Here is a 22,946-nt window from a genome sequence, read left to right as displayed (position 1 = left end):
TGTAACCCCTTTAAAATGTAAGCCATTTAACATCATCACAACACACTCACATGACTTGGTAGACATCACAGGGTGGCTTAACCTAAGAAATAAAATAAAAGTCCATGCATTATAATAATAATTATTATTATTATAATTACTATTATATTTTGCTGTACGTTTTTTAAGCTGTCATAAGACGCTCTACAGATGAGGTTACCTCTCTAGCGAGCAGAACCAGGTGGTGCAGGAACTCAGGAAAGTCTCCTTGAGACTGTGTCAGATGGTCAAACACTGCATGGATGATGACGTCTTTCTCTGGAGGAGTAGGCACCAGCAGCATCTCTGCAGTCTGCTTCGGAGTCAGGAGGTGTAGAACCTCCATCTGGACACGTTTAAGACAAGAGAGAGACAGACAGGACATAATAGGAGAGGGCAGGATATGAGATTTAACCACTGAAGCCCTATTTTATACGTAATCGAATTATAATGTCACACTCGCAAATCAGCTATTACGTTTTTGAAAATCTTGCAATCCTGAGATGACATGCCCAAAATATACGCCAGGTTGAAAGGTTATTAAGTTACTGAAATTGTAGTGTCAAGTACAAACAATCAAATCAATGTTTTCAGTAAAAATGTTCAGATTGTCCACACTCACTCCAGAGAAGTCACGGTTTTGAAGGCATTTGCAGAATCGGCCTCAGGTCTTAATGGGTTAAGTCCATATCATTAAGGGCAGCTGTGAGTATCATTCATACTGTACTTACTCATAATAGAGGAGAACATCTGGAGGGTAGTCGCTGAAGGTGGTGACATCTGCTTCTCCTTTGATGTAGTTGTACATGCAGGTCAGCTGTTGGTGAGGCAAGCAGCAAACATTGTCTATCTCCCACCTTCATATTATGATTCTCTCTCTCTCTCTCTCTCTCTCTCTCTCTCTCTCTCTCTCTCTCTCTCTCACTCTCACACAGTGGTTCTCAAAGTATGGTCCCCCATCCTTGAGGAGGTTCCAGGGGGGCCCAGCATCACCAAAACCACTTTAACCCAATATACATCTACAAGCTCATAACGCATTGCGAAGCAACACAGTGTGAGCTTGTCGATCTGCTATTTAAAAAAAATATTGAAAGATGGGAATAATTTGGAATATTTTTAAAACATTTCAACAACACACATCTTATATGGTGGTCCCTGGCACAAAATATTTTCAGATGGACAAACACACACACACACACACACACACACACACACACACACACACACACACACACACACACACACACACACACACACACACACACACACACACACACACACATACATACACACACACTCTCCTTCAGTACGACCTTCCTCCTCTTCTTCCTCCTACAGGATTTGACCAGCTTCTTGATGAGAACCTTGGCCATAGTCGTCACTCTGGTGCATGTGAACCCTTGGAGCACGTATGATGTCAAACTATATGCACACACACACACACACACACACACACACACACACACACACACACACACACACACACACACACACACACACACACACACACACACACAAGTGTGTGTGTTTCTGTGTTTACTTTATGTGTACATGAAGTATGCATGTGTGTTGCATTCCCTACCTGCTCTTGTTTCCATTTCTTTGGGTTGAGCACAGTGCCAGTGGAGCTGGTGAAGCCCTGCAGCAGGGCGCGAGGGATCTCGCCAGCCAGATCATCAGGAACATTCTGTATGATGTTCGCACTGTTGCTGTTCACTGATATAATCTAGTGTGAGGAAAAAAAGGATGTCGGAGCGTAATTGTTATATACGAACCTGAAGGAGATCACAACCCCCCCAGTAGAGAAGCAGACATAATAATAATAATAAAAAATAAATGAGAAAAATAAATCAGTATCAGCATCAGTAATGAATCACTTCCATTTTCTTCTGTTCTCTTTTTTACTTCACCTTTTCTCCCAGTTTTAGTGGTTATGTCAATTCTACAACAAGCTCAGTTTGATTGAGTCCACAATGCTATAAGCAAGATACTTTGTATCATTCTTGTTTTCTAAGCACTGTATTTACTCTATTCTATCTAAATAACATGCATACAGTAGCACATGTAACTCTCATACCTGGGTGACAACGGTCTGCTTGATGACTTGAGGCGCAGTCACCATGTGTGTCACAAACGTGGGATTCTGGCCGGCAGTAAGAAGCTGAGAGCCGCTGATGCCATTAATGGTGGATGCAGGAAGGCCCACCACCAGAGAACCCAGAGTGAACAACGATGAGGCACTGTTGATCTGTGGGTGGAAGCATGGAGATAGGTTACCACACGCATGAGAGCATGACTGATGTTGTACATCTTTATCTTTGGCACTGGGAGAGACCTTGTTTTGCATTTTCCTTCTGTGAATCCAGGACAAGTCACACACACACACACACACACACACACACACACACACACACACACACACACACACACACACACACACACATACATACACACACACACACACACACACACACACACACACACACACACACACACACACACACACACACACACACGCACACGCACACGCACACGCACATAAACCGACCTGAAACAATCCTGAAGTCATCAGGGCTTGGATGATTGCCATGGTGTTCACTCTCCATTCCGACATCTCACCACTCCGACTAGTGGCTTCCGCGTGCGGTTAGGGTTAGGTATAGGGTTCGTCAACGTCGGAAAGGCGACATGTCGGAAAGGAGAAATGCACCCGATTGCCATGGCCTGACCCAGATTCCAGCCGCTTACAGCGCTGAGAATGCCAAGCGAGGCATGGATGTCTCCCGGCCTTGCGCCGGTGAGTTGGCCGGAGGATAAGCCCACGCTCTGACTGCCGAGGGCAGTGATGTAGTTTGCATTGAGGTTGCCACCACTGTTGCCTGCCAAAGCAGCAGCAATCTACAACAAATGGGAGATTAAGGGTTAAACACAACCCGTCAGTGTCAAAAGCATGAATGTGTGCGGCGCATGTGTGTGAATGTGTTACCTCTGGGTCGAGGTCTGTGCAGTGTGTTGTCAGGTTGTACAGAATGATCATGCTCTGTGAGGAGGTCAGCTGACTGAAAGATGCACCAGGGGCAAGCCATCGACACAGCAGAGGAAGCCTGGAAGCAGTGAGTGGAGATCGTCAGTGAGCTGACACATTTAGGCACTGGGTTTGATTTGTAAAAATTAAAATAAAAAACACTAAAATAGGGATGCCAGGGTTAACCCATTTAGACCGGGAAAGAATCTGTGTCATTTTTAGATTTCTTTGGGATTGTTTTTTTCAAATCTTTGAATATATATTCTACAAATGTCTACTAAATCCTAAAAAAAACGTATGTTGCTATATCAGTGAACACTTTCATGTCAAGGACCCCCAAAATGATATGTATTTGGCCGCGGATCCCCATCTCAAAATATTTAGTTCCAGGGACCCCAGAAGCAAAGATTTGAGTTAAAAATGTTCTCTTTAGAAATATATATATTCAAAGATTTGCACACATTTTCACTATTTTTCAAAAATAGCAGATCTACAAGTTCATAGCGTGGCACTTGGTCGCACTATAAACTTGTAGATCTGCTATTTTTGAATAGCCAAATAAATCGAAAATGACACAGACGTGTTCCCGGATTGAATGGGTTAAGCTCATCGTTTCACAGTTCAGACTTACAGCAGGGGATTGAAGTTGGGGTCCTGTAGGTAGATCAGTTCAGTGTAGTAGGCGGTGAAGTTGGCGTCCAGAACTGAATGGTTGAGCAGAGCAATGTTCAGCGGGTTTACAGTGAACACCTGGATGACCTAGACAGGATATAAACACAGAGGAGTTAGGATGTCCACTACCCCTCACAATTATATGCATTTCTCATCCATCCATTCATCTTCTACATGCATAAAGTACATACATGCATATCGTCACTGTCAAGCAGAAACCTTGTATCTCCACATTTCATCTTTTTAAGTGTGTTCATAGATAAATGCCGTATTTTATACTTTGCCGTATGACAGTGTCACGCAAAAGTAGCATAAATAGCAGATCGGTAAGCTCACAAAATGTTGCATCACGATGCGTTGTGACCTTGTAGATCTGTAGATTATTAGCAAATTCGCCTCTGCCATGCCAAAAATAGGGAGGCAAGGCTGACAGTGATTAAGTGATTTAAAAAAAATAACTACATTGGATCCATTTGAACACACTGGAGACGCAGTCAGGTAGTCAAACACTGAGTTGATGACATCATCTTTTTCAGCAAGAGGCAACACCACAAGTTCTGCACTCTGCTTTGGAGACAGGAGCTTTACAGCCTCCAGCTGGACCGGGAAAAAACATACAGAAAAATATTATTATTATTTTATATTACAGTAACATATATATATATATTATATATTATATTAAGTAAGTAATTACCTATTACGTGTATGTTTAATAATTTTTCCATGTTATGTGTGTATAAGCTTAAGTCTATAAGTTATAAGTCTTACAGGGGAGAAGCCCGGGTTGAGATTCAGGAATTCTCTGACAGACACAAGGACTGAGAACGGCCCAAAGTTGTTCTGCAACCAGTCAACACTGCTGTTGGACACACAGCCTCGGTCTGGAGGGGACAGATCAGAATGAAACATTGAAGGGATAGTTCACCCCCAAAATGACTTTTTTTCTATCGATTAGTCACTCCACGGAGACTTGAATTCGTGGACGTTTTTTTGTTTTTGTCGCATTCCTAAGCCAATAATTTGATGACCGGCAGCAGTTCCGGTAGGGCACACAGGGTCTCCTTTATGTCTGCTACCGGAACCGCTGCCTACCGGTCCACTGGTCATCAAATTATTGGCTTAGGAATGCGACAAAAACAACAAAATATCCATGAAGTCTCCATGGGGTGAACTATCCCTTTCAAACAAAAGGGTGTATGAAAATGTCAGTCAATAGTAAATTATCCATTAAAAAGAGCCCATTCAGAGCCAAGTATAGACTCATTATTTATTATTGAGATAATGTAGTTAGTCAGTACCTGACAGTGGGCGGGACAGGAAAGGGAGGATTAGATCCTTCAGGACCAAATGCTGCTGCTGTGAGGTCATGTTGTCAAACTGATGGCTAAACTCCTTCAAACTGTGAATTAAACAAAAACACAATGAGAAATAATCTTCTCTATGACGGACTTATTATTCTAGAATCTAGAGGAAAGTTATCATTGTGAGTATGACTTAACCTTATGGGGACCTAAACTCTTAAATCAAACAACATGTCAGATCAAACCAATATTCAAAGTGAATTACATTAGCACATTAATGTGATTGGGTTATAATGATGAATAATGGCTTCCAGGTCAATACTTATTACTTACACTTGCTGGTATGTGTGACAGCTGAGGTTCCTGTCACTGAGGCATTGTAGAAACCATCCCGATGCAGATGACAGGAACCCTCTCAAACGTCCAGAGAACCACTTCCTGATCACAACACTGTACCTCAACTGTGCATTAGTCAGCATCGATAGTCTCATCTCTCCAATCACATCCAGAGCCACAGACGCCGATGGACCAGTCATGGTCTCAGACTAAACAAAGGATTACATGTGTCAATATGATGTTTGACTAAATTACTTTCAGTGTTTGGTCATTGTTGTATACCAATTCATTACACAATTTAGAAGTTTAATTTGAGTTTATTTCAGTGTCTGGTTAAAGCATTTTTTAATACCGTGTTGGCAAGAAGATCCAGAGCTGCATCCAACACCCCAAAGGACTTGGACAAGAACAGCTTCCAGACTGGTCTGGAACCAGTGGAGCTGGGGGACTGGTTACACTTCATCACTGCTGCCAGATCCTGTGCTGTCAACATGGACACCTGGGTGGAGAAAATGGAGAGAGCAGAACAGAAAGAAATGCAGGAAATGTTTAAAGAAGTCAAGATGAGAAAAGGTTCTGTTGTTTAAAATATGAGTGTACGAAGGGGGACACCTCTGTTTACTTTTATATAGAATATACTGGTTGAGGCGGCAAATATGGACTAGATTCCGGTCAGAGAATCAGGGGGGTCTGGAGAAGGGATTTCTTTCCAATCATTTATTTCTCTCCAAAGGGCATTGGGTTATTGGTCTTACAACAGTATGAATGTGTGAGGGTGAATGTGTGGTATCGTTTCATGGACGCACAAAGGATAGGGGATCAAGGAACAAGGGAACAGAAAGAAACATACAGAGATCTTCGTGTCTGACTGGTCCTGCTTATGTCAAACACTCTACTGACTAAATAGACTGTCAGTGGTAAGTACCATGTCAGGCCACTAGGCGTCACTGACAGGCATTCTACAATGAGGGACTTAAGTGACTTACTGAAGCACAAGCGTATTCTTCAATGCCATAGTCACAAAAACTTCCACTCATCTGCCCGCTGTTGAGGAGGAGCTGTAGTGCAGTGCTTTGGTAAAGGAAAGGAAAAAAAGGTTAAATCATTTCCTACATTACAACAACATGATTATTTATTAAATAAATCTGAGAAATAAAATTCACCTGTTAACTCCAAGACAAATGTCTGCTTCTGTGAAAACAGAGCAAAGAGAATTAAGGATTGAAAAAAATAACTAGAGAATATGTTCTGGGAATGTAAGTGGTTTGGAAACAATTTCTGTTCAAAGGGATTTAGGAAGGCATGGCGGCTCTGACGCGTGTTTTTGAAACACAAAACTAGTAATGACATAAGTCCATGTGTTGATGTCTGAACATAAGGACAGATGCTCCTATATACATACAACACTCTTCATGAAGGCACATTTATTGCTGATATTGTTCCACTTGACTGAAAAAGTTAAACTATAACTGCACTTTGACCATAATGTTTTATGCATTTTCTCCATACTCTATCTTCTATTTGTTTCTTGACATATTTTTCTCTCTTTAAATGCCTTATGTAAAGAATATTGATATTGCGTTTGTGTATGAAATTTGCATTTACAAATACATTTGGCCATACTTGACAATGTTTCACAAACTACTAGGTCAAGAAAAGCATACAACACTTACCACTTGCTGGAATAAAGTTGCACTTGGGGGAAAAAGGGGGAAAATAGTTGTGAATTTGATGACATTTAAATAATACTCTACTTAACGTTTAAAATTTGAAAACAAAATTAAGGCAAATACCTCTCCACTGTATATGATGCAGCCTAAGAATAAAAGTGCAAATACTGTAAGGCCTTGGTTCACTCTTAAAACACCATGGCATAACAAAATGACCATTGCAAATCAAAAGTAAATGTAACAACAAAGTTAAATATCACTTTACGTCCTTTTGATAGAAGATCTCACCTGGTGGAACTTGCTGGAATAAAGCCAGCTTGTTGTATGTGATGGATGATGCTACACCCAGAGGAAGAGTAGGCAAGGCCTGATCCAGTCTGGTGAAACTGAAGATCAACAAGTCGGGGGTTAACTTCAGCTAATAATAATGAATGGAATCCCATCTACCAAGTCTTCAAAATCCACAATATATTGATGGATTGACGGATATACACTTACATTATTTTGTATGATGAGCACGAAATGTTTTCTTGAAAAGTTACAAAAAGACATTATAATTTCAAACCAAATGTGCACAGTTACTGTTTCTATTATCTTTACTTTATTGTTTTTACCTTCCCAGAGACAAGGTGGGACACAAACTCAGCCAATCCTTTCTCATTTGGAGATGCAGTCAGGTAGTCAAACACTGCATTTATGACAACGTCTTTCTGAGCAAGAGGCAACACCACAAGTTCTGCACTCTGCTTTGGAGACAGGAGCTTTACAGCCTCCAGCTGCACAAGAAAAACAAGAACAATTCATTGCTGGATTGTATTTTATTTAAAACAATCTAGTAATTAATATAGGTCTAATCATTCTTTGGTGTTTTATAGGTGATGAGGTCTTACAGGGGAGAAGCCTGGGTTGAGCTTCAGGAATTCTCTGACAGAAACAAGACTTGAGAAAGGCCCAAAGTTGTTCTGCAACCAGTGAACACTGTTGTTGGACACACAGCCTTGGCCTGGAGGGGACAGATCAGAATGAAACATATTCAAACTGAAAGGTATCTAGAAATAATACATTTTCCATACGATCTGTTATTGAGATATTATAGTTACCTGACTGGGACAGGAAAGGGAGGATTAGTTTCATCAGGACCAAATGCTGCTGCTGTGAGGTCATGTTGTCAAACTGATGGCTAAACTCCTGCAATCTGTGAAGAAAACATAATAACACAGAATGAGAAATACTTGTCTTCAATGAGTCTCTCTGAATGATTGATTAGTATAGATAGGGGAACAAAAAACGTTTAAAATAATTTTGACTTAAAGCTACATTGTAACTTTGAAGTGCATACTGTAAAAGGTTATTTTGATGTCCCTGCTCTATTGAGAAATTTAGAGATCATGTGGTCTGGTAGGTCAACTACTGGTTACCACTTCTACTAGTACAAGTGGTACTGCCTTAAAGTGCCTTAGAGCCCTGCCGCAAACAGGGCTAAAAAACATCCAGCTCAACACTTACATTTGCTGATGTGTGACAGCTGAGGTTTCTGCTGCTGAGGCATTGAAGAAACCTTCCCAATGCAGATGACAGGAACCCTCTCAAACGTCCAGAGAACCACGTCTTGATGACACCACTGTCCCTCAACTGTTCATCAGTCAGCATCGATAGTCTCACGTCTCCAATCACATCCAGAAGCACAGACGATGATGGACCAGTCATGGAAGTAGACTAGGGTAAGGATTACATGGGTCAATATTTATTTTAAATTTGTATCACTATAACGTGAGGATATTTGGTATATGGAATAGTGGATAAAGATTCTGTCTCTATAATAGAGATATTTTTTCAAATCTTGATAGACTGTTTCTATATGTACCAATAAAATTATTTCTTCTCTATCGCCTGCACTCTATTTATGTTAACATTATATGCGTATGCTAAATACCTACATTGTAAATTATAAATTGCATCTGCCCTTTTAATACATTTTGTTGATTGGTCATTGTATATTCAGTATACAATTTAGCAGTTTAATTTTAGTTTATTTCAGTGTCTGGTTAGAGCTACGTTTTGTACCATGTTGGCAAGAATATCCAGAGCTGCATCCAACACCCCAAAGGACTTGGAGAGCAACAGTGTCCAGACTGGTCTGGAACCAGTGGAGCTGGGGGACTGGTTACACTTCATCACCGCTGCCAGATCCTGTGCTGTCAACATGGACACCTGGGTGGAAAGAAGAGCAGAAAGAAAATACAGAAAATGTTTAAGTCAAGTCAAGATGAGAAAAGCTACTGTTGAGTAGAATTGAGAGACTTTAGTGGCTTACTGAAGCACAAGCGTATTCTTCAATGCCATAGTCACAAAAACTTCCACTCATCATCTGTCCATTGTTGAGGAGGAGCTGTAGTGCAGTGCTTTGGTATAGAAATGGAAAATAGGATCAAACATTTCTTGCATTACAACAAAATTATTCTTAATAAAATAAAGCTGAGATGTGCTGCTTAAAAAAAACTCACCCTCCAAGACAAATGTCTGTTTCTGTGAAAACATGAGAGTAAATTAATTAATGTATTAATTTATCCATATTTATGTACGTGTGAAATCTGCTGTACAAATAAACTTGCCTTGCCATATTATAATGTTTTTTAAATTACTGTACTGTAGGTATAGAAAAGTATAAACACTTACCATTTGCTGGAATAATGTTGCACTTAAGGGAAAAGGGTGAAATGGTTGTGAATTGACTGAAATTAACATAATACTCTGCTTAACATTTAAAGCTTGATTACAAATTAAGGTCAATACCTCTCCACTGTATATGGTGCAGCCTAAGAAAAGAAAAGTGCAGATATTAGGCTTTTGTTCATTTCTAAAACACCATGGCAAAACAAAATAACCGATACAAATCAAAGGTAAATGTAACAGCAATGTTTACATCATGTAGATAGAAGATCTAACCTGGTGGAACGTGATGAAGTAAAGTTAGCTTGTTGTATGCGATGGATGATGCTACACAGTCAAGAAAAGATTCATCACCACAACTGGATTTTATTTGATAATAATAAGGTAACTATTTGGTCTAATCATTCTTTAGCGTATTTTTTTATGTGGCAGCGATGAAGTCTTACAGGGGAGAAGGCTGGGTTGAGATTCAGGAACTCTCTGACAGACACAAGGGCTGAGAATGACCCAAAGTTGTTCTGCAACCAGTAAGCACTGCTGTTGGACACACAGCCTTGGTCTGGAGGGATAAGAACAAAATATGAAGGCATCCAAACAGAAAAATGGCTGCAAATACCAGTCAAAACATTTTCCAGTAAAGAAAATATATTTATTTAGCAAATACATTTGAAAATGAGAGCCAAACTGTTATTGAGATATTGCAGTTAGTCAGTACCTGGCTGTGGTCGGGAGAGGGAAGGGAGGATTAGTTCCTTCAGGACCAAATGCTGCTGCTGTGAGGTCATGTTGTCAAACTGATGACTAAACTCCTGCAATCTGTGAATCAAACACAGAATGAGAAATACTTATTTCTTAGCTTATTGGTGAAGCTAGAGAAAAGGCAACAGAGTCATCGAAATCAAAATGAGTCATCCCACAGCAAAGTCTATGGAAATCCAGCCAGTAGTTTTCAAGACATCTTCTTTGGGACCAAAGTGGCAGATGAACGTATAGACCAAATAACCAACATACAGTAGCCATCCTTAGAGCCCTGCTGCTAGTGGGGCTAAATTACATGCAGGTCAATACTTACACTTGCTGGTATGAGTTACAGCTGAGATTCCTGCTGCTAAGGCAGCGTAAAAAACATGCAGATGACAGGAACCCTCTCAAACGTCCAGAGAACCACGTCCTGATGACATCACTGTCCCTCAACTGTTTATCAGTGAGAATTGCCACTCTCATCTCTCCAATCACATCCAGAACCACAGACGCTGATGGACCAGTCATGGTCATGGACTAGGTCAATATCATATTATTACATTTGCATTACAATTATGTGAGGATATTTGGTGTATGGAATAGTGGATAAAGATTCTGGCTCTATAATAGAGATCGTCTTTCAAATCTTGATAGACTGTTTGCCTGACAGTGAATAGGGAATTTAGCTTTTTTTTCATTAGCAAATCTTTTTAAGATGATTAAAAACATGAGCTTTGAATTTAAATAATTTCAGATGTGTTGCTTTTAATTCGTTTTAGAGATTTTTCATTCTATCTTAACCATAAAAGTTGTTTTCAGTGTCTGGTTAGAGCTACTTTTTGTACCGTGTTGGTAAGAAGATCCAGAGCTGCATCCAACACCCCAGAGGTCTTAGAGAGGAACAGCTTCCAGACTGGTCTGGAACCAGTGGAGCTGGGGGGCTGGTTACACTTCATCACTGATGCCAGATCCTGTGCTGTCAACATGGACACCTGGGTGGAGATAATGGACAAAGCAGAACAGAAAAAACAGGAAACCTTTAGTGAAGTCAAAATTGGAAAATAATAACTGTTGAGTTCGATGTAAGAGACTTAGGTGCATGGCTTACTGATGCACACGCGTATTCTTCAATGCCATAGTCACAAAAACGTCCATTCATCTGTCCGTTTTTGAGGAGGAGCTGTAGTGCAGTGCTTTGGGTGGAAAAAAAGATCAAATGTTTCTTGAGTTGCAAAACAAAAAGTGTGTTCATTAAATATATTTGAGATATTGTAGGCATTGCCTCAGAACACTCACCTGTTAATTCCAACACAAATGTCTGTTTCTGTGAAAACATTAATGATGAAAATAAATCACAATAAAATTCATAAAAATGAATCAAAACCACTATAATAATACACTTACCATTTGCTGAAGTAACAACTTGGGAAAGAAAGAAAGAGTGTTTCAGGTACCTACCTCTCCACTGTATATGATGCAGCCTAAGAATAAACAAGCACAGAAAAAAAAAAGATTTCAGAAATACAATGTGAAAAACATAACAGCCACTGCTAATAACATGTGAACATAACAGCATAGTGATACATCACTTTTAACTCAGGTAGATACAGTAGAAGATCTCACCTGGTGGAATTTGATGAAGCAAAGTCAGCTTGTTGTATGTGATGGATGATGCTACACTCGGTGGAAGAGTAAACATGGCCAGGTCCAGTCTGGTGAAACTGAGACCCAACAAGTTGGGGTTAACATAGGCCAAAAATAATGATTTAAATTATTTCTACTTGGTCTTCAAAAAACAAAATATACTGATAGATAACTTGCATTATTTTGTACGACGAGCAGGACATTTCACCCTGAAAAATTACAAAAAGAGTTTGTGATTTTAAACCGAATGTGCATAGACAGTTTATATTACTATTATTACTTCATAGTTTTTACCTTTCCAGAGAACATAACAAGGTGGGACACAAACTCAGCCAATCCTCTCTCCTTTGGAGATTCGGTCAGATAGTCAAACACTGCGTGGATGACAACGTCTTTCTCAGGAAGAAGAGGCAACACCACAAGTTCTGCACTCTGCTTTGGAGACAGGAGCCTTACAGCCTCCAGCTGGACAGAAAGACAGTCAAGAAAAGATTATCACCACCACTGGATTTTATTTGATAATAATAAGGTAACTATTTGGTCTAATCATTCTTTAGAGTTTTTTTTATGTGGCAGCGATGAAGTCTTACAGGGGAGAAGCCTGGGTTGAGATTCAGGAATTCTCTGACAGACACAAGGGCTGAGAATGGCCCAAAGTTGTTCTGCAGCCAGTAAGCACTGCTGTTGTAGGGGACAGATCAGAACAAAGTATTAAGGCATCCAAACAGAAAAATGGCTGCAAATACCAGTCAAAACATTTTCCAGTAAAGATATCCCATTCTAATTGAGAATAGAATGGGAATATATGTATTCAGCAAATACATTTGAAAATGAGAGCCAAACTGTTATTGAGATATTGCAGTTAGTCAGTACCTGGCTGTGGTCGGGAGAGGAAAGGGAGGATTAGTTCCTTCAGGCCCAAATGCTGCTGCTGTGAGTACAGCCTCCAGCTAGATGGAAAGAAAGTCAAGGAAAACTTGATCACCACCACTGGACTTTATTTTATATTTAAAAAGTAATTATCTCTTGGAGCTAATAATTCATCATTGTTATGTAATGTAACAACTTTAAAGTCTTACAGGGGAGAAGCCTGGGTTAAGATTCAGGAATTCACTGACAGTCACAAGGCCTGAGAATGGACCAAAGTTGTTCTCCAACCAGTAAACACTGCTGTTGGACACACAGCCTTGGTCTGAAGGAGACAGATCAGAATGAAACATTAAGGCATTGAAAGGTGTCTGGAAATACAGTCAATACATTCTCCAGTAAAAAAAATAATATTTTAATTGATTGTAAAAATAGATTTGGAAATGAAAATTAAACCGTCTGTTATTGAGATATTGCAGTTAGTCAGTACCTGACTGTGGTCGGGACAGGAAAGGGATGATTAGTTCCGTCAGGACCACTTGCTGCTGATGTGAGGTCATGTTGTCGAACTGATGGCTAAACTCCAGCAATCTGTGAATCAAATCAAAATACAATGAAAAATACTTGTTTTCAAATCAACTTCAGTTGTTTGTTTTTCGGCCAATTCCCATCAGGGTGCGCCACATCATCTGTTTCCATCTGCTTCTGTTTTCGGCATCTTCCTTGGTCACTCTAGCCACCTGCATGCCGTCTCTCTCCGCATCCATAAACCTCCTCTTTGGCCTTCCTCTTCTCCTCTAACCTGGCAGCTCCATCTTCAGCATCCTTCTCCCACTATACCTCTCATCCCTCCTCCGTATATATCCAAACAAACATCCAAACCTCGCCTCTCTTGCATTATCCCAAAGCCTTCTAACCTGGGCTAATCCTCCAATGTAATCATTGGCATCCTCAATTTTGCCACCTCTAGTTCCGCCTCCTGTCTTTTCATCAGTGCCACCATTTCCAAGCCGTACACATCTTCCCTCTCACTCTAGCTGGAACCCTTCTCTCACAAATCACCCCTGACTCCATCAGTTCCACCCTACCTATCGCTTCTTCAGCTCTCTTCCACACTACCCATTACTTTGGACTCAATTCAACTTCACTATTATATGACTTTTTACTCACGAGAAAAAAGAAAAGAAATTCAAAACATTGTGACTTAGCTATGCTTTTCACCCAAACACCCCATTATGGGAGATGAAATGTGAAATACATCCACATAAAGATGATAGCCCCAGGTGGGAAAATTCAGTCAAAGGGTATACAGATGGAAGAAGTCTCCAGCTCAATACTTACACTTGCTGGTATGTGTTACAGCTGAGGTTCCTGCTGCTGAGGCAGTATAGAAACTCTCCTGATGCAGATGACAGGAACCCTCTCAAACGTCCAGAGAACCACTTCCCAATGACATCACTGTCCCTCAACTGTTCATCAGTCAGAATCGACACTCTCAGCTCTCCAATCACATCCAGAACCGCAGACGCTGATGGACCAGTCATCGTCATGGACTAGGGGAAGGATTACATGGGTCAATATTTCATTACGTGTGAGCTCATTTGGTGTAAAGAATAGTGGACAGGGCTTTTCGCTCTACAATAGAGAACTTTCATTCCAAACCTGGGTGGACTGTATGTGGACAAATAACAGCTTCTGGGCAGAAATAATTGATTTTTTATTTTTATTTTGCATTGGTGCATTTTATAATTACTAATTATAAATAGACTGTAATTATGTGTAGGTCTGAGATGTACTAACTGAGTCATCATTGTTCATTTTAATTAGTTTCAGTGATTGGTCATTCTATCTTTGCCATAACACTTAGCAGTTTAGTTTCAGTTTATTTGTCTGTCTGGTTAGATCTAGTTTTTGTACCGTGTTGGCAAGAAGGTCCAGAGCTGCATCCAACACCCCAGAGGCCTTGGAGACTGGTATGGAACTAGTGGAATTGGGGGACTGGTTACACTTCATCACTGCTGCCAGATCCTGTGCTGTCAACATGGACACCTGTGTGGAGATAATGGACAGGTATTACAGGTATTGGAAGAGAAAGAAATATAGGATATTTCTAAAAGAAGTAAAGATTATAAAAGGTGCTGTTGAGTTCAATCTGAAAGACTAGTGGCTTACTGAAGCACAAGCGTATTCTTTAATGCCGTAGTCGCAGAAATTTCTACTCATCTGTCCACTGTTGAGGAGGAGCTGTAGTGCAGTGCTTTGGTAAAGGAAAGGGAAAAAAATCAAATATTTCTTATATTACAAAAATATTATTCTATTCAAAAAAAAAAAATAATAATAAAGTTCAGTTGTTGGAATCTTTGATTCAGGAAACTCACCTGTTAACTCCAATACAAATGTCTGTTTCTGTAAAAACATGAGAGTAGATCAATTAATTAACGATGATGATTATTATTTTTTAAATAAATATCTGATAAACATTTATTTAATTTTATATATGCTTACCATTTGCTCGAGTAACAGGGCACTTGGGAAAGAAAAGGGTAAAATGCATGTTAATTTGCTGACAGTCAATACTCTGGTTTAAAGCCTAAATATAATTCCAAGTACTTACCTTTCCACTGTATATGATGCAGCCTAAGAAAAGACACATTTTTTATGTAATTAAAAACACCAAACAACATAAAGACCATTGCTAATTGCATGTAAACATCAATAATAGCATAGTGAAGCATCACTTTAGGTCATGTTTATAGAAGATCTCACCTGGTGGAACGTGATGAAATAAAGCCAGCTTGTTGTATGTGATGGATGATGCTACACTCAGAGGAAGAGTAGGCATGGCCTGGTCCAGTCTGGTGAAACTGAAACCCAACAAGTTGGGGTTAACATCAGTGAATAAATCAGTGAATAACAATAAATGAAATTCTTTCTACTGTAAATTGTCTTCAAAAACAATAATACAGTATAATTAAATACAAACTTACATTATGTTGAATGATGAACAGGAAATGTTTCCCTGGAAAAAAGAAAAGAAAAACAGAGGTTGTAATTTCAAACCATATGTGCAGTTACAGTGTCAATTATCTTTACTATAGTTTTTACCATTCCAGAGAACATGACAAGGTGAGACACAAACTCCGCCAACTCCTTTGGAGACTCAGTAGTCAGATAGTCAAACACTGCGTTGATGACAACGTCTTTCTCAGCAAGAGGCAACACCACAAGTTCTGCACTCTGCTTTGGAGACAGGAGCCTTACAGCTTCCACCTGGACAGAAATAACATAAAGAATTATCATTATTATCACCACCTGGAATTTATTTTATGGTATATTTATACATATATCTATATGTATATCTATCTACATTATATATCTGTCTGTGTGTGTATGCATGCTTGCGTGCATGTGTATACAGTATACTACATAGTGTATTTTTCTTGCCAATAATAATCAATCAGTGGTAGCTTACAGGGGAGAAGCCTGGGTTGAGGTTCAGGAATTCTCTGACAGACACAAGAACTGAGAATGGCCCAAAGTTGTTCTGTAACCAGTAAGCACTGCTGTTGGACACACAGCCTCGGTCTGGAGGGGACAGGTTAGGATGAAACATTAAGGCATTCAAAAGTAAGATGTCTGGAAATATCAAATACTACTGTAAATTCTAGGTGTCAATGGAATTTGCAGTAAAAGTACTACATTCAAATATAATCTGAAATAGACTGTAAAATGGATCCACAATTGTTATTGAGATATTGTAGTCAGTACCTGACTGTGGTCGGGACAGGAAAGGGAGGATTAGTTCCATCAGGACCAAATGCTGCTGCTGTGAGGTCATGTTGTCAAACTGATGGCTAAACTCCTGCAATCGGTGAATCAAATACAAAACAGGATGAGAAATACTTGCTTTCAATTCAACTTCACTATAGATGACTTATTACTGTCGAGAAAAAACAGCCTTTCAAATAATTGTGAGTTTGACCTAACTTTATGGGTACCTAAGCTTTTCAACAACGCCGTTAAGGGATATTAAATGTGAAATACATGCATATACTGTAGTGTTGATAGAATTACAATAGTTGTAAAAGTTCAGTGAAAGGGTGAAATAAGGATGTAAAAACTCTCCAGGTCAGTACTTACATTTGCTGGTATGTGTGACAGCTGAGGTTCCTACTGCTGAGGCAGTATAGAAACCCTCCTGATGAAGATGACAGGAACCCTCTCAAACGTCCAGAGAACCACTTCCTGATGACATTAGGGTCCCTCAACTGTTCATCGGTCAGAATCGACACTCTCATCTCTCCAATCACATCCAGAACAGCAGACGCTGATGGACCGGTCATGGACTTGGAGAAAGATTACACAGGTAAATATTTCATTTAAACATGCATTACATGTGAGCACATGTTCTAGCTCTATTATAGAGAACTTTTATTTGAAATCGTGATGGACTGTTTCACTTTATGTGGACATAGCTTCTAGTTACTGAGTAATTACAATTATTATTATTATTATTTATTTTTTGCATTGGTGAATTTTCTAATTACTAACTAGAACCATAAACAAATTATTTGTAGGTCTGAGGTGTGCTAATTGAGGCATTTCTGTTATCTATCTTTATCTGCCTTTTAGTTTACTTAGTTTCAGTGATTGGTCATTCTATCTTCGCCATTTCAGGTGGATAAGTCACTGATTATTTTGTTCTACAGAGCTTTCATAGAGTCTGTTATTTCCTTTGCTGCCATTTGTTGGTATGGAGACCTTGGCGTTAGACAGAAAAATGCCCTTAACGGGGTTGTGAGGGGGGCTAGCGAGATTGTGGGGGTACAATTCAGCTGTCTGAGTCATATATATGACCAGCAGGTGCTTAAGAAAGCGTCATCTATTAGAGCGGACAGATCTCATCGCCTAAATCCTGAATTTGAATTCTTGCCTTCCGGCCAGGGGTTAAAAACCCCTGCAACTAAAAACAACAATCCTTCCATTTGTGCCATCAATAATGGAAGCAGGAGGAGATAGCCATTATTATCTGGAGCTTGTGATCATGTCTATGTCTATATTTATGTCTTATGTATGTATGTTTACTGTGTTTTGGAGTTTCTTATTATTATCTGCTGAAACATAAATTGCCCAGTTTGGAACATAATACACTTGAACTTGGATAAGACTTAGCAGTAAATTTCAGTTTATTAAAGTGTCTGGTTAGAAGTTTTGGTACCGTGTTGGCAAGAAGATCCAGAGCTACATCCAACACCCCAGAGGCCTTGGAAAGGAACAGCTTCCAGACTGGTCTGGAACCAGTGGAGCTGGGGGGGGACTGGTTACACTTCATCACTGCTGCCAGATCCTGAGCTGTCAACATGGACACCTAGGTGGAGACAAATGGACAGAGCAGAACAGAAAGAAATACAGGAAATGTTTAAAGAAGTCAAAATGAGAAAAGTTTTTGCTGTTTTAAATATGAAAGACTTTAGTGGCTTACTGAAGCACAAGCGTATTCTTCGATGGCAAAGTCACAAAAACGTCCACTCATCTGCCCATTATTGAGGAGGAGCTGTAGTGCAGTGCTAGGGTAGAGGAATGGAAAAGAAGATGAAACATTTCTTACATTACAACAAAAGTATTCTTTATGAAAAGCATAATAATAATGGTGAGATATCGGAATCTTTGATTCAGGAAATTCACCTGTTAACTCCAATACAAATGTCTTTTTCTGTGAAAACATGAGAGTAAATGAATTAATGAGGATGATAACAAAAACACAATAAAGGTTTGATTAAAAAATACATTAAAAACACTTTAAACTTACCATTTGCTTGAGTAACGTTGCACTAGGGAAAGAAAAGAGGAAAATGGTTGTGAATTAGCTGACAGTCAATACTCTGGTTAGAGTTTAAAGCCTAAATATAATGTCAAGTACTTACTTTTCCACTGTATATGGTGCAGCCTAAGAAAGGACAAGTTTTATATGTATTTAAACACACAATGGGAAAACAAAACAACCATTGCTAATAATAACCTGTAAAAAACATCAACAATAACAGTGAAACATCACTTTAAGTCATGTAGATAGAAAGTCTCACCTGGTGGAACTTGTTGCTGTAAAGCCAGCTTGTTGTTCGTGATGGATGATGCTACACTCTGAGGAAGAGTAGGCAAGGCCTGGTCCAGTCTGGTGAAACTGAAACCCAACAAGTCAGGGTTAGCATCAGCCAATAATAATGAATGAAATTATTTCTACCTGATTTTAACGACCTGAGGCCGATTCTACAAATGTCTTCAATTTTTAAAAATAATATATTAATTTATTTTTTAAATGAAAAATACATTCAATGATTTGCACAAAACAAACACGATTTAAAAAAGAATAGCAGATCTACAAGCTCATAGCACGGCACTCGGTGCCGTGCTATGAGCTTGTATATCTGCTATTTCTTAACAAAGCAATCTAAAATGACACAGATGCTTTCCCGGTCTAAATGCTACACACAGCCTCTGTGGATAGCTTTAAAGCACAGCTCAAGACCTATTTCTTCACTCTTGCTTTTAGTTTTACCACGGTTTTCCGTTTACTACTCACTATGGGATATCAGCGCCCCCAGGCGATGTACAGAGCAACACACACGCTCCCGATGCCAATTCACTGATTGGCTTAGGGTATGTCACGAGTCCGGAAGACCCGGGAGTACAAAAGCTCCACGTGACATAGGCTCTTCCTCTTTTCACCACTCTGCATGCGAATGCGCAGACAGCTATCACACACAACAGTTAAGTATAAAGATTTTTTCAACGTAACCCAAAGCGGGAATAAGGAGTATTCCCCACGGGAAAAATCTTGCTACTTATAAGTCATCTCCCGAGACTTATATAAAAATTTTCCTGAATTATCTTCTAAGTGTTTTCATTCATTCTTGGTCTGACGCCGGTTAGCGGCTATGTAAGCTAACCGAGTTGCTAGGCTAACGCTAGGAGCTAGGCTACTAGCTAGGCCTTTAGCCTGTTGTTTTCCCAGACCGAGGACCAAGATGGAACCACCGTGGAGTGGCAGGTTCGCGGAAAGCGACCTCCTCGTCGCCGCAGACGACCCCCACCGCGTCTGCATCCACTGCTGGGGGGTCGATCACGCGTTCTGCGCCGGGACCCACCCGGGCGAGCCAGATGCGTGCCCGAACTGCGCGATGTTCACCGTTCCTCAACTCAACGCTCGGCTTGTCAGGGCTAGGACCCTGGTCGGCTGGACTAGACGAGACAACGGTGAGGCCTCAACCGAGGAAGAGATCCTCGATCCTGTGGCGGCTGGTTTCAACGAATGGCTAGCCTCACTAAGCAACAGGTTGTTAGCAGCGCTGTTCTAGCTTAGCTTGCTCGCTAGGACAACACCAGCTCGTTAGCCTCCTCTGGCCGGCGTCTGTACCACGAAGGACGAGACTATACGCCGACATCCAGCGTGAGGGCTCCTGGATGAAGAGCAACCGCGAAAAGATTCATCGGGTGCTTTGAGACACATAAAACGTTTTCATAAGAGTATGTTGAACTGTTTATGCTGTTTCCACTGTCTCTGTGCTTTATTTTGTTCCATTAAAAATTCCCAAAATACACAAGCACAATATCCAGCCCCGGTCAGGAGGTCACGACGCTAGGGGTCCCAGGGGGTCCCCGGGCGTTGATGGCCTCCTCTAATAAGCCCATTGTGCCCATTGTGCCTGTCAGGCCTGACTTGACAGCATGATAGACACTAATGGGATACTTCTCTGCCTGTTTTCAACAACTGTCGGGGGGCATCGACTCATTGGGATCACTAGGTGGTCCCCGTGTTGATAACCCCCCCTTATAAGCCCAAAGCGCTTGGACTGTCCCTTGGCGACTTTCCAAACGCTGCTGGGATACATTGTAGACATGCTTGAATAAAATGCAGGTAATGTAAACCTTACGAGCTGGTCAGCTGAAAGCTAAGTGCTACCTGTAGCTAGAATAAGCTAAGCTAGGCTAAGCTAAAGGCTAAACTAGGCTAAGCTAAAGCTAAACTAGGTAGCCCGGCCACGCCGGTCGGGGGGCATCGACTCATTGGGATCACTAGGTGGTCCCCGTGTTGATAACCTCCCCTTATAAGCCCAAAGCGCTTGGACTGTCCCTTGGCGACTTTCCAAACGCTGCTGGGATACATTGTAGACATGCTTGAATAAAAAGCTTACGAGCTGGTCAGCTGAAAGCTAAGTGCTACCTGTAGCTAGAATAAGCTAAGCTAGGCTAAGCTAAAGCTAAACTAGGTAGCCCGGCCACGCCGGTTTGTACCCTCTGTCCACTAGGGGGCGCCAGAGCGTCACTGTGGGACGGAGGGTTCACAAATGGCCGCCGGGTCAAGGGTCGGACCCAGTGACCCGCTGTGTTTACAATCTGTTGAGTACCGTGTCACGCCAGCCTCTGGGGGGCGACAGAGCGCTTCCTTCAGGGAAGGCGGCTCCGTCGCCTCCTCCAGCCAGGCCAAGGGGCCTAGATAAGATGGCGACGGACTTTGTAAACACCAAGGGAGCAGCGTGGGATGCTTCCGTACTCAGTCACGTGACCCCCACGCGTTTACCGTCAGGACCAGCGCTACTTCTCTTCACTGTCCCTAACGGTGGATTAGGTGTCGACGTCACCTGTTTCCATGGAAACGGATGTCAACGTCTCCTCATTCCTGGTGAGTTAGCCGTCACCAGCTGTGGTACCTGCTAGGTTAGCATAGCCTCCAGTCTGGCTGCTGTTGTTTCACGTAGCGGCTAACTAGCCTCACTAACATCGACACAGGTAAAGAGCAGTGTTGTTTTGGTGCAGCGCTTAGCCAGCCCCCCCCTAAAAACAACGCTGCGGTGGCCATAGCTCTTGGTTAGCCAAACAGCTTCAGGTAGCAGCTAAAGGCTTAAAGCGACCTGTAGCTAGGCTAGACTAGGCTAGGATGAGCTTACAAGCTAAGCTAGTTAGCCCTTTGTCTGCACTACCACGATGGAGGCTCCGGTTCATCGGGTGCTTTGAGACACATAAATTGTTTTCATAAGAGTATGTAAAACTGTTTATGTTGATTACACTGTCTCTGTGCTTTATTTTGTTTCATTAAAAATGTCCTAAAATACACAAGCATATTATCCAGCCCCGGTCAGGAGGTCACAACGCTGGGGGTCCCAGGGGGTCCCCGGGTCGATGGCCTCCTATGAGCACTTTGTGCTTTGAGACAGACATAAATTGTTTTCCATAAGAGTATGTTAAACCTGTTTATGCTGTTTATACTGTCTCTGTGCTTTATTTTGTTCCATTAACAATGTCCTAAAATACACAAGCACATTATCCTGCCCTGGTCAGGAGGTCACGACGCTAGGGGTCCCAGGGGGTCCCCGGGTCAATGACCTCCTATGAGCCCTTTGGGCTTTGAGACACACATAAAGGGTTTTTCATAAGAGTATGTTAAAACTGTTTATGTTGCTTTCACTGTCTATGTGCTTTATTTTGGTCCATTAAAAATGTCCTAAAATACACAAGCACATTATCCGGCCCCGGCCAGGAGGTCACGACGCTAGGGGTCCCAGGGGGTCCCCGGGTCGATGACCTCCTATGAGCACATTGTGCTTTGAGACACACATAAAGGGTTTTTCATAAGAGTATGTTGAAACTGTTTATGTTGTTTATACTGTCTCTGTGCTTTATTTTGTTCCATTAACAATGTCCTAAAATACACAAGCACATTATCCAGTCCCGGTCAGGAGGTCACGACGCTAGGGGTCCCAGGGGGTCCCCGGGTCGATGACCTCCTATGAGCCGTTGTGCCTGTCAGGCCTGTTTCACAGCATGGTAGACACTAGCGGACGCCACAGTACGAGTCCACTGGACCGCGTGGCGACGTCATCGGTCCCAGTGGAAACGGGCACGTTGTCCACGGGACTGATGACAGCGGCGCCCCCTCCCGACTCGCTCGCTCGGTGAGCAGCTTTTGGGAGGGTTGCAATCCGAATCTGTTTACTTTCCCAGTAC

General features: G+C 41.3%; 4 protein-coding genes and 1 long non-coding RNA gene across 5 annotated transcripts; all 5 read right to left on the bottom strand.

Moving 5' to 3' along the window:
• Positions 1-327: 327 nt before the first annotated feature.
• On the bottom strand, positions 328-2,604 carry LOC311041989 (uncharacterized protein). Its single transcript, XM_084052488.1, has 5 exons — positions 2,567-2,604; positions 2,096-2,266; positions 1,601-1,744; positions 750-835; positions 328-364 (listed from the first exon to the last, which is right to left on the bottom strand). Exons 1-5 carry the CDS (start codon positions 2,585-2,587, stop codon positions 343-345), a joined length of 444 nt encoding a protein of 147 aa, XP_083908614.1. The 5' UTR covers positions 2,588-2,604; the 3' UTR covers positions 328-342.
• Positions 2,587-7,386, bottom strand: LOC311039118 (uncharacterized protein; the record flags this gene model as incomplete). Its single annotated transcript, XM_084048759.1, has 14 exons — positions 7,311-7,386; positions 7,146-7,168; positions 7,026-7,047; positions 6,516-6,543; positions 6,339-6,423; positions 5,705-5,851; positions 5,350-5,561; positions 5,014-5,114; positions 4,484-4,596; positions 4,199-4,312; positions 3,675-3,802; positions 3,005-3,122; positions 2,737-2,916; positions 2,587-2,592 (listed from the first exon to the last, which is right to left on the bottom strand). Exons 5-14 carry the CDS (start codon positions 6,387-6,389, stop codon positions 2,587-2,589), a joined length of 1,170 nt encoding a protein of 389 aa, XP_083904885.1. The 5' UTR covers positions 6,390-6,423; positions 6,516-6,543; positions 7,026-7,047; positions 7,146-7,168; positions 7,311-7,386.
• Positions 7,387-8,501: 1,115 nt separating this feature from the next.
• LOC311039108 (uncharacterized protein) lies at positions 8,502-18,306 on the bottom strand (the record flags this gene model as incomplete). The annotated part of the gene is made up of 8 exons (XM_084048749.1): positions 8,502-8,738; positions 9,087-9,233; positions 9,337-9,424; positions 12,406-12,542; positions 13,157-13,269; positions 13,435-13,535; positions 14,286-14,497; positions 18,163-18,306. The coding sequence occupies 8 exons, from the start codon at positions 18,304-18,306 to the stop codon at positions 8,502-8,504; spliced, it is 1,179 nt and encodes a 392-aa protein (XP_083904875.1).
• LOC311038476 (uncharacterized protein) lies at positions 14,981-16,804 on the bottom strand (the record flags this gene model as incomplete). The annotated part of the gene is made up of 5 exons (XM_084048031.1): positions 16,713-16,804; positions 16,417-16,529; positions 16,050-16,214; positions 15,559-15,581; positions 14,981-14,993 (listed from the first exon to the last, which is right to left on the bottom strand). The coding sequence occupies exons 1-5, from the start codon at positions 16,780-16,782 to the stop codon at positions 14,981-14,983; spliced, it is 384 nt and encodes a 127-aa protein (XP_083904157.1). The 5' UTR covers positions 16,783-16,804.
• Positions 18,307-18,437: 131 nt separating the features above from the next.
• LOC311042060 lies at positions 18,438-18,893 on the bottom strand. The gene is made up of 4 exons (XR_014600455.1): positions 18,869-18,893; positions 18,754-18,775; positions 18,630-18,657; positions 18,438-18,511 (listed from the first exon to the last, which is right to left on the bottom strand). It is a non-coding gene; the product is annotated as an uncharacterized lncRNA (long non-coding RNA).
• Between the last annotated feature and the right edge of the window lie 4,053 nt (positions 18,894-22,946).

This window comes from Gymnoscopelus microlampas (genome assembly GCF_963454915.1).
Source record: "Gymnoscopelus microlampas genome assembly, chromosome: 3".
In the NCBI taxonomy this organism is placed as follows: Eukaryota; Metazoa; Chordata; class Actinopteri; order Myctophiformes; family Myctophidae; genus Gymnoscopelus; species Gymnoscopelus microlampas.
The sequence above is the reverse complement of the archived record's forward strand: the minus strand, read 5'-3'. Positions and strand labels throughout refer to the sequence as shown.